The 15172-nt window shown below is 35.8% G+C and overlaps 1 protein-coding gene across 5 annotated transcripts in view; it reads left to right on the top strand.

The window, feature by feature from the left end:
* Positions 1–15172, top strand: part of LOC136032025 (ankyrin repeat and BTB/POZ domain-containing protein 2-like) — a 195492-nt gene that overhangs the window by 141362 nt on the left and 38958 nt on the right. For all 5 annotated transcript variants that reach the window (XM_065712108.1, XM_065712106.1, XM_065712107.1 and 2 more), the window contains 2 exons: positions 9061–9206; positions 9981–10168. In XM_065712108.1, coding sequence (XP_065568180.1) covers positions 9061–9206; positions 9981–10168 — 334 coding nt within the window. The remainder of the gene's footprint in view (positions 1–9060; positions 9207–9980; positions 10169–15172) is intronic.

Here is a 15172-nt window from a genome sequence, read left to right as displayed (position 1 = left end):
TAAAATTTATTTCTACAGCTCAATTCTTAGCTATCCGTCCTTTTAAAAGTATAACTGGGGATAAGCTTATTTCTGTAGACCTGCATAAAAATCACTTGTTTTGGAGGATTAAACTTAATTGGTCGAATTAGTTGAAAAACAGTGAGAATGTGGGAATTTATTTATCTGGCAATTGAGCTGTTCAGAAGAGAAATCGATTTATTCCACTTTTCTTTTCTTTAGCTTTAAATTCATTGATTGTCTCAACTATGCAAGTCAATGAGGAAAACACCCCCCCAAAAAAACAAATTAATGTACAGTTGACTATCGGACGCAAACATGTACGGAAACATATTGTTCATGTGTAAGCATACACGCAAACACAGAATATTAAAAGTTACGTTTTGGTCTTCCTACGCTTTCAGGAGGAAGTAACAGCTGGCCTCTACGTCGAAAGATCTTGGGTCAAGACCGCAGTTCATTTAGGAATGATCGCTTCACTTTACGGGAACGCCCAAATATATTCTGTTGCTTGCCGCTTTTCAAAAGGCTGGTAGTTCACCACTAAACATCATAGGGAAATCTTCCTGTTTCTTTTGAGTCAGCTGAAAACTTAAATTTTGTGAAAACTTTGGCAGCTTTTGATAATTTTCATGACTCATTCTTGAGCATTAATACAGAAAGGATATAAGTATTGAACAGGTGCAGTTTAAGCTTCAGGGAAAACTTCCTACAAAACATGTATAAATTAAGAGAATACTTCATCAGCATATATAATACTAGGTATGATCTCTCTGTTCACCTTAAGTCAGACTTCTACCCAGATATCGGAATTGATTCACTCATTAAATCTCAATGCCGCCCAGTTTATGATCTTTTGCTAAAGTAAAAAAGCAGGCAAATAGAATAACGTATTGTTACATTTCAATCAAAATTAGCAACATATTTTATTTATTGCTTTTCTCTGTTGCTTATTCTCTGGCGTAAATCATATGGCCACTGAATCACGCTATAAATCGTTGGCATCTGAATCAACTGATTAATTTTAGTAATGTTATGTTTCAGCAGACTTGAAGCTACGTCTAAAAATAACTATAACTAATCAATAAGATTGTTTGGGTATGTGCTAGATGCTTTTCCCATAAAAAATTCAGTTCCCCCCCGTGGGAAATCCCTCCTCCTCCCAAAAAATTCTCCTCGGATAATACCCCTCTCCTCCCCATGTTCCAACCGGATAATTTTGGATATTAATTAAAAGGGAAATTGAAAGTTCTAGATAATACCCCTCTCCTCCCCATGTTCCACCGGGATAATTTTGGATATTAATTAGAAAGGAAATTGTAAGTTCTAATCTCCTGTCGAAGCCAGAGGTAATGCTATATCGTTGCCTACGGTAAACAGCCATGAAGCTTCAGTCTATTAATACTATTTCCCAGAGGTACTTCATATGGAAGGGTTGGTCATATAAACTTCAGAAGGGGCTCATTTGGTTGCAAATTAAAAGTTCTAGTTTCCTTTTTAAGAGTCAAAAGTTATCAGAGAGCAAACCCCCCACCCAACGCCCTTTCTCCCTAATGCATCCGATCAAAATTTTGAGATAGCCATTTTATTCAAAATAATTTAAAGGACAATAACAATGCTTCCTGAGTTGACAATTTTCCCTCCCAGAGCCCCCGGTACAAGGGTTGTAGGTAAGTTGTGCAAGTTGTTTATTGTTACTGTTTTAGTTTTTTTTTTTTATTATTATTAAGAAAAGAGGGTATGCTGGATCCTGGATCTAAAAAAAAAAAAAAAAAAAAAATAAGGTGAAACTTTAAATAAATGTTGAGAGGGATGCCAAACAAATTCAAAACACAGTTTGTCCTTGCTGGTTGTCAAAAGGGAATATTAGCAATATCTCAGCAACGACTGACGGTACAAGGCTGAAACTTTGAATGTAAGTTGAGGATGAGTTGACGAGAGATTGGAGGGCAACATACCCCTGGCCTTATTATGTGACCCCTCTGACCCTCTCCTTAAAAAGGTCAGGGGCAAGGATTGCAAATCCAATTTACCCATTCTTAATATGCAGGATTTATCATTGGAAAGGGATTTATCATCCGAAAAGGCTTAGGGTATTGAGGAAAAATATCGGGGAATGTTGAGGGATACATTAAATTAATCAAATATTCTATCTGCATTTAAGCTATCAAAAAAGGCGTATCTGCAATATCCTAGGAGCATCTAAATCAACATTCAATTAAAAGATATTATGTGCATCTTGATTGTCAGAGGAGTGTATCTGAAATATCCCAAGAACGGCTGATTGCATTTCGTTTAAACTTTCAGCAAATATTGATGAGGTAATGAAATAAATCAAAAGCCACTAATTAGGAATATTAAATTAGAATTGGATATCTTAATTCAAAAACAAGTTTGGGAATGAAAAATGGACAGAAATTATTTTACAAAAAATTAAAAACTACACTTCCCGATGTGGCTTCAGGCATCCACCCCCTTTCCCAACTCTACAACGACCCACTGACATTCCTTCGTAAGAACTGATGCGAAATTACAACTTGCTATACACATTTTTATCAAACATTACCTGAATCAACTTGATCACTACTAGAATACTACTACTCTCCTCCCCTCAGCAGCAATAATAATGGCGTAGACCAAAATATACGTGGGATTCAAAAAGGATGAGACAACAAGTCCCAAAAAACTCATTTAATTTATATCTGGAGGCTCAATGAGGCTTAAAAATTGGGCCATTGAAACATATTCCTTAGATATCTTATCCCCCTCCCCCCCACACAAAAGCCTACCTCCTTCTTAAAAATACATCACTGTATTACAAAGCAAATCACTTCAGTTAAATAAATCATTAAAATAGATACCAGAAACATTTTTATGCAATAAGAAGGGAATTGCCACCTTGCAGCACCCTTATGGAAATTGATATTTAATCCCTCTTGATTTCTGGGAATATTTTTGGTCTACGCTGTTATTATGAAAGTAAAGATTAACATTTAGCCCCAAAATGAGCAGAATTTACTCTATATAGAAGGGTGGCTGCCCCTTCCTCATCCCACTCTCCCCCTCATAAATGTAGAAACTTCGGAGGATGCTCATTCGATCGGAAATTGAGAGTTTTAAGTCGAAAGAGATTAGAGACCAAAGAGCCCATATCCTAGAAACGTTTTCGATATGTTGATATAAAAAATTCTAACTATCATTGAGCCTTCGAATAAATACAGAATTAATTCTTATTGAAAGGCGGAGGGGGGAGGTAGAAGTATGAATTGATTTAGAATCTCTCTTGATTTCCGGTAATATTTCTGGTCTACGCTATTATTACGAAAGTAAAGAGCAGCATTAAATCCCAAGATGAGAAGAATTCATTCCGTATGGGAGGGGGGATGCTCCTTTCTTATCCCTCCTCATCTTCATCCTCGTGGTCGTAGAAACTTCGTAGGATGCTCATTAGATCGGAAATTGAGAGTTCTATTCCTTTTTTATAAGTCGAAAGTGCTCGGAGACCAACCTGTCCCTGTGCTAAAATTGTTTTTGATATCTGGTTATTTTGTTACCATTTAGGACATCTAATCGACATTTTGAGGTACCTATTTTATACTTTCTCTGTGGCTGCTCAGTTTTACGCGTAGGGGAAGTTTCTGTGGGAGGGAATCATCGGAAGGAGAATTTTCCGCAGGGGTGGTATTTTCCGCGGAAAAGGAATTTTTGGCAGGATAGTTTTCCGCGGAGTAATTTTTCAGGGGGAATTTTCCAAGGGGAATACCCTGGCTCCCGTTTTGGTGCCAGGAAATTACTGAAAAGGCTTTAAGTAGGTTTTGCTTTTTCTCGAGTTTGCTTTTTCATATTATGGTCTATTTCTTGTTTTATAAGAACATTTGCTAAAACATTATAAAATGTATAACCACAATGCAAGTTTAGACTGAGGTTAAAAATTCTGCCATTTTTGCATATTTTTATCGTATGCTCTTAGAATTTTCGCATCCGAATAGAGCCGAATTTTTCCAATTTATTGCAACTATCATACTTGTGAAATGCAGAGGTATTGTGTCTTCTGAAAGTGAGCCAAAAAAAAGAAAATGAAGCAAAAATATTTTATGATTTGCTTATCATAAATTTTCTCCACACTTAGCTAAAACTTAGGTGATGCATGTACCAAAAGAATAGAGTGGGTGCGGTGTAATTTTGCTAAAATGGCTGATGTTCTGCAATTGAGTCCAAAAACTTAATTTTTACCTGGTTTTACGATGAAAATCAATATGAAAATATACACAGTTGCAGAAATGTCTTTTTTATTATAAAACATTGTCATAATGCTTGATGTCGAATAAATTGTTTTAAATTTATTTACTAACACTTTCATGAATTATATTCATGAAAAATCGAAACCCGGGGGACAATAACAAGTACAATAGCCTATAACAAATATGTGCAACTGACTTCGGAACTACAGGTGGAGGCTTTAGATTTCCGATCAAACTGTCATGAAACTACACATCGAGGCTTGATATTCATAAAAAATCAAAACCTGGACGACTATAACAAGTATAGTAGCCTATAACAAGTATGTGTGTAACTGACTTTGGAAGTAGAGGTGGAAGCTTTAGATTCCGATCAAACTGTCGCAGTTCTTGACAGTCTTTTTAGTTTCAGAATTCAGTTTTAGGCACTTTTTGAAGTTACCGTTCGGTGGTTCACTAGTGAAATCTCCAATGCAGTAGACTAAACGGTCTTCTAAAATTCTCAAATTTTAGGAGAATGTAACTCCAAACCTTTTTTTTATGTCCACCAGTAGCAGCTGTATGGTTAAAGTAGCGTTGTTCAAGGATAGATTGTTCAAGGGTGTGTGTTGTCAAATATGCCTGATTAATATATCAAAGTACCGGAATACATTAAACCTGAAAAGAATCACTGACCAAGGTGGACCCGTTTTTAAAGATCAATTAAAAAAGGACTTTCCAAACACAAATTTCCTAAGAAACTTAAAGAGTCATATTAAAAGTTAAAACAGGCAAAATCAAGTCAAATGATGATCCCAGCTTTAAACTAACAGACATTGATATGAATAAATAAATGAAATCCTAACCCGTCCCCACTCCCAATAGAGTATGTATTCCTTTCGCCCAGGGAATGACCTTTAAAAGTTCCGAGCTAATTAGACACCCAAAATCATGCATGTTCTTCCCCCTTTCCACAGTATAACCAACCTGTAAACAGTTGGCGATTTGGATAGTTAACGGCCCTTGACCCAGAGGTTGGAACTTCCCACTTTTTTTTAAAGAAATTGGCCATTTAAAAATTTTGATCTGATACCATGGAGTGATAATGGGGGAGGGGGCGGATGTGAATTATGGAGGGGCTTATATTTTCAATCGAATGGGCTCCTGTCGAGTTTTTATGATCATTTCTTCCATACCAAGTGGTTGGAAAATGTATACATGGCAGGTACACACTATAGGCAATGCAAGAGCGTTGCCTCCAACTTGAGGGAGTGTCAATGCGTATTATTGAAAAGTGCTTCGGTATTTCTTTCAATGTCAAAAACGTCTAATTATTAACTAGGATTGTCAAAGGGTACCAAGGCCAACATTTGATCTATATCCGATTTGTATTCTTTTTGACAGGAGTATTCTCGCTGACATGGAATTTATTATTATAATACAAGCGATCGCTCTTAGATGCTTTTTAGTCAAGTGCAACGACTTTCATTGACAAGTTGAATATTCTATTAGTCCTTATTGGGAACTCTAAGTGAAAAACGCGCGCTGCTATGAAAAACAGGAGAAGCTAAATTTTTTAGCCAACCAACTCATATCATCGTGCCAAAAATGGAAGGGTGAATTTCTCCATTTTCAAAAATAAAGTGAGACAGATTCGGTTAGTTGATCTTTATGACATCGTAGCATTTGCAAAGGCATATTTACTTCATAGGGGAAGCCAAGGGAGGGAGACTGGCAAGGATCAGGAAGAAAGGATAATAGTGAGCAAGGGTACCTTCCGCTCCCAAGTGTACTGAACATATTTATCCATATGTACCATAGCGCTAATAGTGATTGTGTTTATTGCATTTTTGTAATGAATAAGTCATTATATGTACAAAGATATATACAAGTAATAATAAACAGTGTATCGCTCATACAAATAATCTGAATTTAATAACGCTAGCACTAACAGTTAATTTATAAGCAATGAATATAGTGATAATCGTCACTTAGCTGGGACGTACGCAAAAAGCTTTTCGACAGAGGGATATGAATAGAAACATGAGTGGATTACAAGATGGGATCACATATAAGTAAATGTAGCCAAACTATACTAAGTTTAATTATAACAGAAGAACGTAATTAAATTGTAAGGGGCGGTATTATGCCGAAATTAGGCCGCATTAATCAGCAACACACAATAATTTCTAGAGATTTTTCTATTTGTTTAGTTCCTTAGGCACAAGAATCCATTTTTTCTGCTTTAAAAATTTTGAAATATCACTTTACTTTTCGGTGTAATTTCAAGAGTTGATGGAGTCTACGTCCTTGGATTCCTAGAAAGAGACTAAGCATCACTGCTTACCATGCTAAAAAGTTATTTTCCTTGTTTCTCATGAAAGGGCACTTTAATTCCCCTGTATGCTGTTTTTAGCTATGGAGATCCCAACGGTGAAGCTTTAATTTCGATCTGACCCCATTTTGTGGGGTTTCAGGCTGTTTTTCGAAATTACCAAATGTTTTTTCGCTATAAAGTTTGCCATTAAGATTAAATAATAGTTACCATTCTTGAATAAGCTTCAAATGGTGATGCTTCCTCGCGTGACAGTTTTTTGAAAACAAGTTTTTAAATTTTCGGCCATTATGTGCTAGGGGCTGTTCTTCACTAGGCTGTCCCCAAGGGGACAACCATGATCTACAGTTTAGTTTCTAGCAGTTTATCAAAAATGACCAATTCATAGATTATAGAAGGGTTTTTAAGAAGTAGTACTGTTGAAATCCAAAACCTAATTCCCCATGTATTCGTATTTTTGTGACCGACAAAAGAAAATAATGCCTAAGAAAACGTGTAGAGCCATTATTTAAGCTTTGATTGGCTTGTTTTCAAAACCATTATCTACCATTTTCAGTAAGATTTCCGAGTCTGGTTAATTTCCACAAGCTGAAAACAGGGCTTTAAAGCCCATGCCAAAGAAAATCAGAAAGTTTGGTTTTGAAGATGTTCGTCCTAACTTCCTTACTCTCATATTCTCAAAATTTTACAAAAGATTTTTTGTCGAGTGGATTAAGGAAAAGATCCTACCTCTTATTGATCTGAAGCAATTTGGGAATCTCAAATCTATTTCTACTTCCTTTTTATTTTGTTCATCTTGTGGACTCTAATAGGAAAATACTGGAACAGCCAGATTCTTGGCTAAATTTATAAATATAAAGCAACGGATATAATTTCCATCCGCTGCTTTACCTTAAGATATGACAGAGCTTATGTCCTCTTCATCACTGTACCGTGTCCCCTTCATTTCTGTTCGTTTTGATACCATATCCGAGGTAACAGTAGGTATGAGGAGAGCTGACAACCCATCGAATCCGACTCTTTAAATCAACTTTTGCAAAATATTGCTTCAAGTAAAAAAGCTCATTTAGTGTATTTGCTTTTCGAAATATAGTGCAATTATCCAAAATGAATATTCGTCTCCACAATAAGAAGGGAGCTATTGCCTGTAGTACCCATGTTACAAGCCTAATATGGAAATTTACCGCGAATGAAGTTTATTTAGAAATTATTTTTGAACCCAATCCCCACCCCCCAAAAAAATATACTTACCTGAAGACTCACGGAAAGCTAGAAAAGTCTGGTATGCAAAAAGTATTTCTTAAGACTTCAGGCCAACGCTCCCCCTCTCTTCCTCCTACCTTCGCGAAGATCCACCGGCGCTTCTCCATAATAGCTGACGTGCAATTATACATAACTGTACATAGTTCTATCAACCATCAACTGAATCAACTTAGTTAAATGAAGTTTCAAAATATACTTCTCTATTATTTATTTATTTTTAACGGACTACGTGTATCTTCAGGGGCGAATGCGCCACCAAGAGGTATTACTTCCCCTGGAACTGGGAAACTTAATACACGCTTTTGGGAATTTTAATTTGGATGACCATCTCAGAGTTTGCAATTGAAAGCTTTGTCTCCCTCCTTGTGGGAAAATTATCGTTTTGTGCCAAAAAATGGGAAAACGCCTCCTTACCGCGGCACAATGTTTAAGATACTAGAAGTTCTTACTTCCATTCGCCAGAGCCTTCTTTCGATTTTCCAGGACCATTGGGTCGATGGAAGAAAAGGAATATCGTCAGTGGTATTTCACCTAAGCAAAACTAGGAAATAGTTTTCAGGTTGATATTAATAACCAACTTTAGTACCAAAAATCCTTGACTTTAAACCAAAAAGTACGACAAAGGCGTGGATTTCTCAGATTTAAATTTCCTAATTATCGTAGATAATTTGTTTTTATAATTTACCTTACTAACCGCAAATGAAGATGATGATGAATATTAATTTCCAAAGATCATGATTCTTTGACCTCTTTATGTAATTACTTTTTTTTAATACCTTTGTAAAATTCGCTTGCACTTTGGACGAAATATTCGCAACTTTTTTTGCTGCTAATTCTTGCAGAAATAAGTATTATTCCAAACACCGCAAAAGGTTGTCATTGATATGTAATCTTTTTTCTCTCAAGTTAGTCAATAGCTGTGTAAATGAAAATTCTCAGAAAAAGTTAATTGAAAATGCATAAAATCTGGACTAAGTTTCATACAACATTTTTGGACCACTTGGGTTGATGTAACTGAAAGATGATACGGGGAATTTTCTTAAAATAAGAAATAAACTACCCCTCGCTTTCATCTGAGTATTCCGGACTCAGTGGTCTGCTTCCTTTATAAATTTATAATTTTAGTTCAGGATCTTAAAGAAGTGTCTGATTTTATTCCTCGTTTTTCTTCTGTATGGCTACTATGGTTTACTATTTCCTCCATTACTTTTTCAATGTTGTTACTTTTTTGTTACTTCATTCCAGGCATCCATGCGAGCGGCAGCCATGTATACTGTATCTGGCCCTGAAGCGCTAAAACAGACTAAAACAGCTAGAGCAGGTCTTCAACTTGGCGTTGGACGATTCCATAGATGGATGGCGGATGTTCGACTTGGAAGATTCATTCATGAGTAGGTTTTATTTATTTTAGTACTTTCTGATGCCTTTCGCAGATACGCATTTTGAGACAGATACGTATGATTGATATTGGAGAAGGCAAGACCAATTTGAAAAAAAGTTAAATTATACAGAAAACATAAAATTTTTTATAATGCATAGTATAAATATCAATATTGGCTGGAGGGGTGCACGTCCCCAAAAGCCTCCCCCTCCCCATGGTGTCTATGTGCTTGGTGGTAATATATACAAAAGCAACATGACATCTGCTATTCTCATAAGGATTGTCAGTGTGGAGTAAGTTGTCTAATTTCTGTACTCATTACATAATTATTTATTATGGGTTCTCCTTTGCTAAAACTTATTTGTTCTCAATATATAACCAATTTTTTGTTACTATAATGTAACATGAGTCATACTATAATGTAACATGAGTCATACTTGTATGTCGAAATAGAAGGAAATATAAACTAATTAAAAAGAATATGCCTTAAAAATAGAACCTCGCCAAGCATTTTAATTTAGAGGGGAGATGGTCAATTATGGGAACCCTTTCTAAGGGTCTTTTTAGCTATTGTATAATTGCAAAGTGTGTACGTTAATGCGTTTTTTGTGCCTTCTTTGGAGAGAGGGATAAAATCTGATACCCCCACCCACTAAATGTGGCCTTCATTAAAAATGAATTTCACACAAAATACTTGGCTGCAACCATAGCTTTTAAGTACTGTGTCTGTTATGAACAGATCTATTACGTAAATAGAACTACATCTGTGAAATACTTGTTGTAGATACGCAGCTGTGTACATGACTGCTGGTATCGAAAATCTTCTTGAAGAGATTGTTCTTCAGTGTCTTCCTCAAGAACAAGAAGCGCTACTAACGGCTTCCGTGCTAGAACACGCCATAGCCACTAATGGAGATCTTTGGGGATTGTTACAGCCATATGCACATCTTAATGCTGGTAGAACATCTTCAGGTAAGACAATAAAAAAATTATTTGAAAGAAAACAAAATGCCCTGAAGTGTATGACATTCATATAAAGAATTAAGAAGCTTATGAACCAATTTGGTGCATAAACATTGGCAAAATCGAGTAACTTAGTAAACTTCTCCTTCCTAAAAAGAAATTAAATAAAAAAAACAGGTCTTTTCAATTGAAAGTAAGGAGCAACATTAAAACTTAGAACAAACGGAAATTATTTTGTGTATGAGGGGGGGGGGGCTGTCGCATCTCCAGCCCTTGCTTTTAATGCTAAAGTTTGAATTTTTGTCACAGTTCTTTAAGAAAGACTGCTCGAACACAAGGCCCATTGAAATTATTGGGAAGTATTCTTAAAGAACTCTAAGATTTTAGTGTATGGTTGGAGAAGGGGCAGCCCCCTTCATATATGAAATAATTTTTGTTCATATTAATTTTTAAGGTTGCTCCTTACTTTCAATTGAAAAAAAACTTGTTTTTTTAATTTAATTTCTGATTGTCTTTCAAATTATCCCAGAAAATCCCCCCATTGTAACACTTATCCTGGGAAGTTTCCCCCATAAACTTTCCTCTACACGAGAAATTCTCCCCCCCCTTTCCCACAGAAAATTACCCAGAAAACTTCCGTATATTTCCCTATAACAAATACTATTTGTTAACAATAAAAGCAAATTAAATAACTTCCAGTCCTTTCCCAAGGGACTATGGAAGGCCATGTTGTCATCAAAAGCCTGGTTATAGGACCTGTTAGCTATGCTGAATCAGATGGCTATCTTGAATTTTTTATTGGATGTTTTTGGGAAAAAATGGGCATGGGAGGGGCCTAGTTGCCATCCAATCTTTTTGATCACTTGAAAAGGGTACTAGAACTTTTGGTTTCCGTTCAAATGAGCTCTCTAGATCTTGTACGACCATTGGTTTGAACCGATCATCCCTGGGGAAAACAATAATAAAAAAAAAAAAAACAAATAAACGCGCATCCGTGATCTTTCTTCTGGCAAAAAATACAAAATTCTACGTTTTTGTTTACAGGAGCTTGAAACCTGTACATTAAGGTTATCTCATATGCTGAATCGGAAGGTGTGATTTTCATTAAAATTGCTTGAATTTTTGGGGGTGTTTCTTTCCTTGTTCAAAAATGGGGCAAATTGTCTCATGCTCGCAGCTTTGGATGGGTAAAATTAAACTCAATGAATCTTACATATTTTGAATCAGCATAAAAATTCAATTATTTTGATGTATCTATTTTTTCTTATCAAAGTTTGATTTTTAGAGCTTCAGTTACTATTAGGCCGATACGCTCCTTACTTACAGTTCTTTATCACGAACTGTTTGATAATCTGCTGATGTGGTTGTCAGCCGATACAGCTTCTAACAACGCCAGATCGTTTCAACCAAAGCTCATCAGAACATTATGTCAAAGCTAATTATTTATAACAATATAAGTGAGATAGGTGTATACGGGCTCTGTCATGAGAGGGGGATGTGCCTGGTGACTTCACCAAAGAAACATGGGGTGGAATACACAAAAAAAGCTTTTATAGACCCTAATCTTTAAATTTATTTCTGGACCAGTCTTAGACTTTTTCGAGGTGGTCTTAAAGTAGGGGGGGAGGCTTCCTGCTGTTTCAGGTATGATCAGTAGTTTATCAGCAGCAAATTATCCAGTTCTTAAAAGAATAAAAAATCTCAAACAAACTGCCCCCCATTTCAAGAAATGTATAGCAAACATTTCTGAACAGTAATTGGTATTATTAAAATTATCTCGATAAGTGGTTCGGTTTCCAAACTTTTTGTCCTTTCATATTTAATTGAGCACGGTAAGTTTACTTAGGTGCATTTTAGTATGAATTTGCTCAAATCATCTGAAAAATTATCTAGTACGTAGACGAAACTATACTGTGTTACTTAGGAATATGTATGATGGTTTATTATATTCTTTCGTTATCACAAATAACTCTTTAACTTTTTGAATACTTCCCGCATTTTCTCACCTGATATTGTATATAAAACAGACGTGGTAACTATTATATTGTGAAACCTAATTACTAGATCTCAAATAAATAATGATTCAAGTGCGAGAAAATTCCAGCTTGTATCCCTTATAGCAGACCCCTCCTCCCTTACCATCTACCCTTAACTTTTGTCTGTCAAAAGGTCACACGTGTCCAGTACCAGTCCAATTGATTCATTAATTTAGGAATGCATAGCGAAAAAGAAGAAAAACGATCGAGTTGCTTTATTCTGCAGATGCAATTATCAATTTATTTTTACTATTTTATAATTTTTTCATATTTATCCCCGTTTTAAAAATTTTATTCATGAAAATCCAGAGTCAGTTGTAAACTAAGCGCTTTGATACTGAAATCAAAAATGGACTAATCGATTAAGGAATTATATCCCCCAATATACAGTTATAATTAAAATGAAATTGAAGTGTATTAACAGGTAAAACTTTTAATTTTAGACAGTGAAAGCTGGAAATACATATACGGTATACATTAAAATTTAAAATAAAGGGAAAATATTCCATATGTGAGTTGGGCTTCCCCACCTTGAACCCTGGCGCTTTATGCTAAAGATTCTTAAAGTTAAACTGAAAGTATTTGTGGGTTAAACAAACGTAGCAAAATTAAATACAATTGAATTATAAAAATCAAGCAGTTGTGCATCTATAAGCTCTTGTATTCTTGAGGTATTGTCACAAAGCTTTTCACCAAGTTCAATTGCCCATGTGCTTGAGTAGCTGTTCTTAAACCATTGGGGAAGAAAGGTTCAACTTCAGCATAGCAAAAATATAAAAAATGAATTACGCGGTTATGGAGGATTATAGGCCCACTGTTTTCATGGTGTGCTCTTCGAACGATTTTTTTTTTTTTATGTTTTCCGTGGACGTTGGCAGAAAGGGCTGGTGGACAGTGGCCCCGAGAAAGAAGAAGACATTAAAAATATAAGTGAAAAGGGAAACGAAGAATATTTCCATTTAAAACCCCGTAAAAATGCCCCCCTCCCTGCTAGCACTTCCCCCAACCCCTCAAAACTGAATGACAGTGCTCATAATTTCCTTTCCCCAGCATCTGAAAATTTGTACTGTTAAGAATATAAATGTGGACTCTGGATGTGATGGAATCAAACACAAAGCAAGCCGGATATACCTACATTCAAGGTTGTATCCCGGATTTATGTCGAGGGGAAGTATAAAAAAAATTTAAAAAACGCAACAAAAACTGGTTTGTGTGCAGTTTGTCTTCACTTTTATGGTAAGTCGCAAAATTAGGTTAAATTTCTTGAGCCGTATTCTGACAGATTATGTTGGACTAGCTCCATTAGATCCCTTGTACCAAAATTGCATTGTCGAATTGACATTGCAGTAAACAATTTCGGTATTATCCTCCTTAAACGCTTCAAGTGTTCAAGGGAGAAAAGAACTTGTGAAAATCAAGCCGGTTTCCGTCCTGGTATCCAGCAGTTTGAAAGGTATAATTTGCCCTTGATTCAGATATTTCTGGATTTAGTTTCCGCCTTCGATTCGATCACTCGCCCAACACTTTGGAAAATTACCTGAATTTTGTCGAACTACTTAAAGCGTACTACAAGGGTTCTGTTAGCCGAGTTTCGAGTTTACGGAGAAGAGACTGAAGAAATTCCGATTGAGTTTGGAGTAAAACAAGGCTACGTCCTGTCTCCGACTCTGTTTGACTACTGTATTGATTGGGTGCAGATTGGATCCAGGAGTTCAAATTGCACAGAACCTTTAACTTGGAGACCTTGAATACGCTGATGATGTCGCAATCCTCTCGGACCCAGAGAAATGCTCAAACTATGCTCGATGAGGCAGTTACTTGGGCAGATCCCATTGGCTTGAAAATCAGTACAGGGAAGACAAATTTTGTGGCAATAAATCACACTGATCCTATTTCGTTAACTGTAAATCAAGTACAGTTGGATCAGGTCAGCAGTTTCACATACCTTGGCTCCCAGTTTTGTACTGATGGATTTTCTGACACCGATATTCAACAGCGATTGTAGAAAGTAAAGATGTTCTTTGCTTCCCTTAGAAAACCATTGTGGAACCGGTGTAAAATTAGTGTAAGAACTAAAGTTCGAGTGTACCTGGCTTTAGTTTGGACAATCCTTCTTTATGACTGCGAAACTTGGTCAGTAAAGCGACTACATGAAAATGCACTGTAGGTATTTGAGCATAACTGTCTACGTAGCATCCTCAGGTTAAATCTGAATGATCGCATATCAAACGTGGATTTGCGAAGAATCTGTGGTATCAAGAGATGCGTTGTCATCACGATCAAGGAGCGTCGACGTGAATTATTGGGCCATGTCTTATGGAGGCAAACAAAGTACTAGCCTCGCGAATCCCTCTAGTTGAACCACTTAGCTCATGAAAGAGACGCCAAGGAGGACAGCGGAAAAGCTGGTGGAACTAGGTTAAATCAGACCTTGAACTTATTGGGGGATCAATAAATTTTGGTCACAGATGGACAATACAATGGCTCTCATTTACAAAGTAGCTGGCAGTAGACAGCATATATATATATATATATATATATATATATATATATATATATATATATATATATATATATATATATATATATATACATATATATATATATATATATATATATATATATATATATATATATATATATATATATATATATATATATATATATATATATATATATATATATATATATATATATATATATATATATATATATATATATATATTAATCCGGTCTTGAAGATCTTTGATACCGGGCAAGGTGGAAACGCCTGATTCCCGCCACAAGTACAAGTAAATAAACTGTACTAAATCGAGCTATTTCCCTATACAATTTCTAATCTATTCTCTGAGCCACAGTCTGATAAGGTTCTTGAATAATTGAACTAAATTTCTTGAAAAAGATCCTATAAATTTTGTAGCCAAGTTTGGGTAGATTCACGGAACCAAGTTTTGGTGCATTCCTTAGCCAGAATCTA

Source organism: Artemia franciscana, chromosome 10, assembly GCF_032884065.1.
Source record: "Artemia franciscana chromosome 10, ASM3288406v1, whole genome shotgun sequence".
NCBI classification, from domain to species: Eukaryota; Metazoa; Arthropoda; class Branchiopoda; order Anostraca; family Artemiidae; genus Artemia; species Artemia franciscana.
This window is presented reverse-complemented; position numbering and strand designations above follow the sequence as displayed.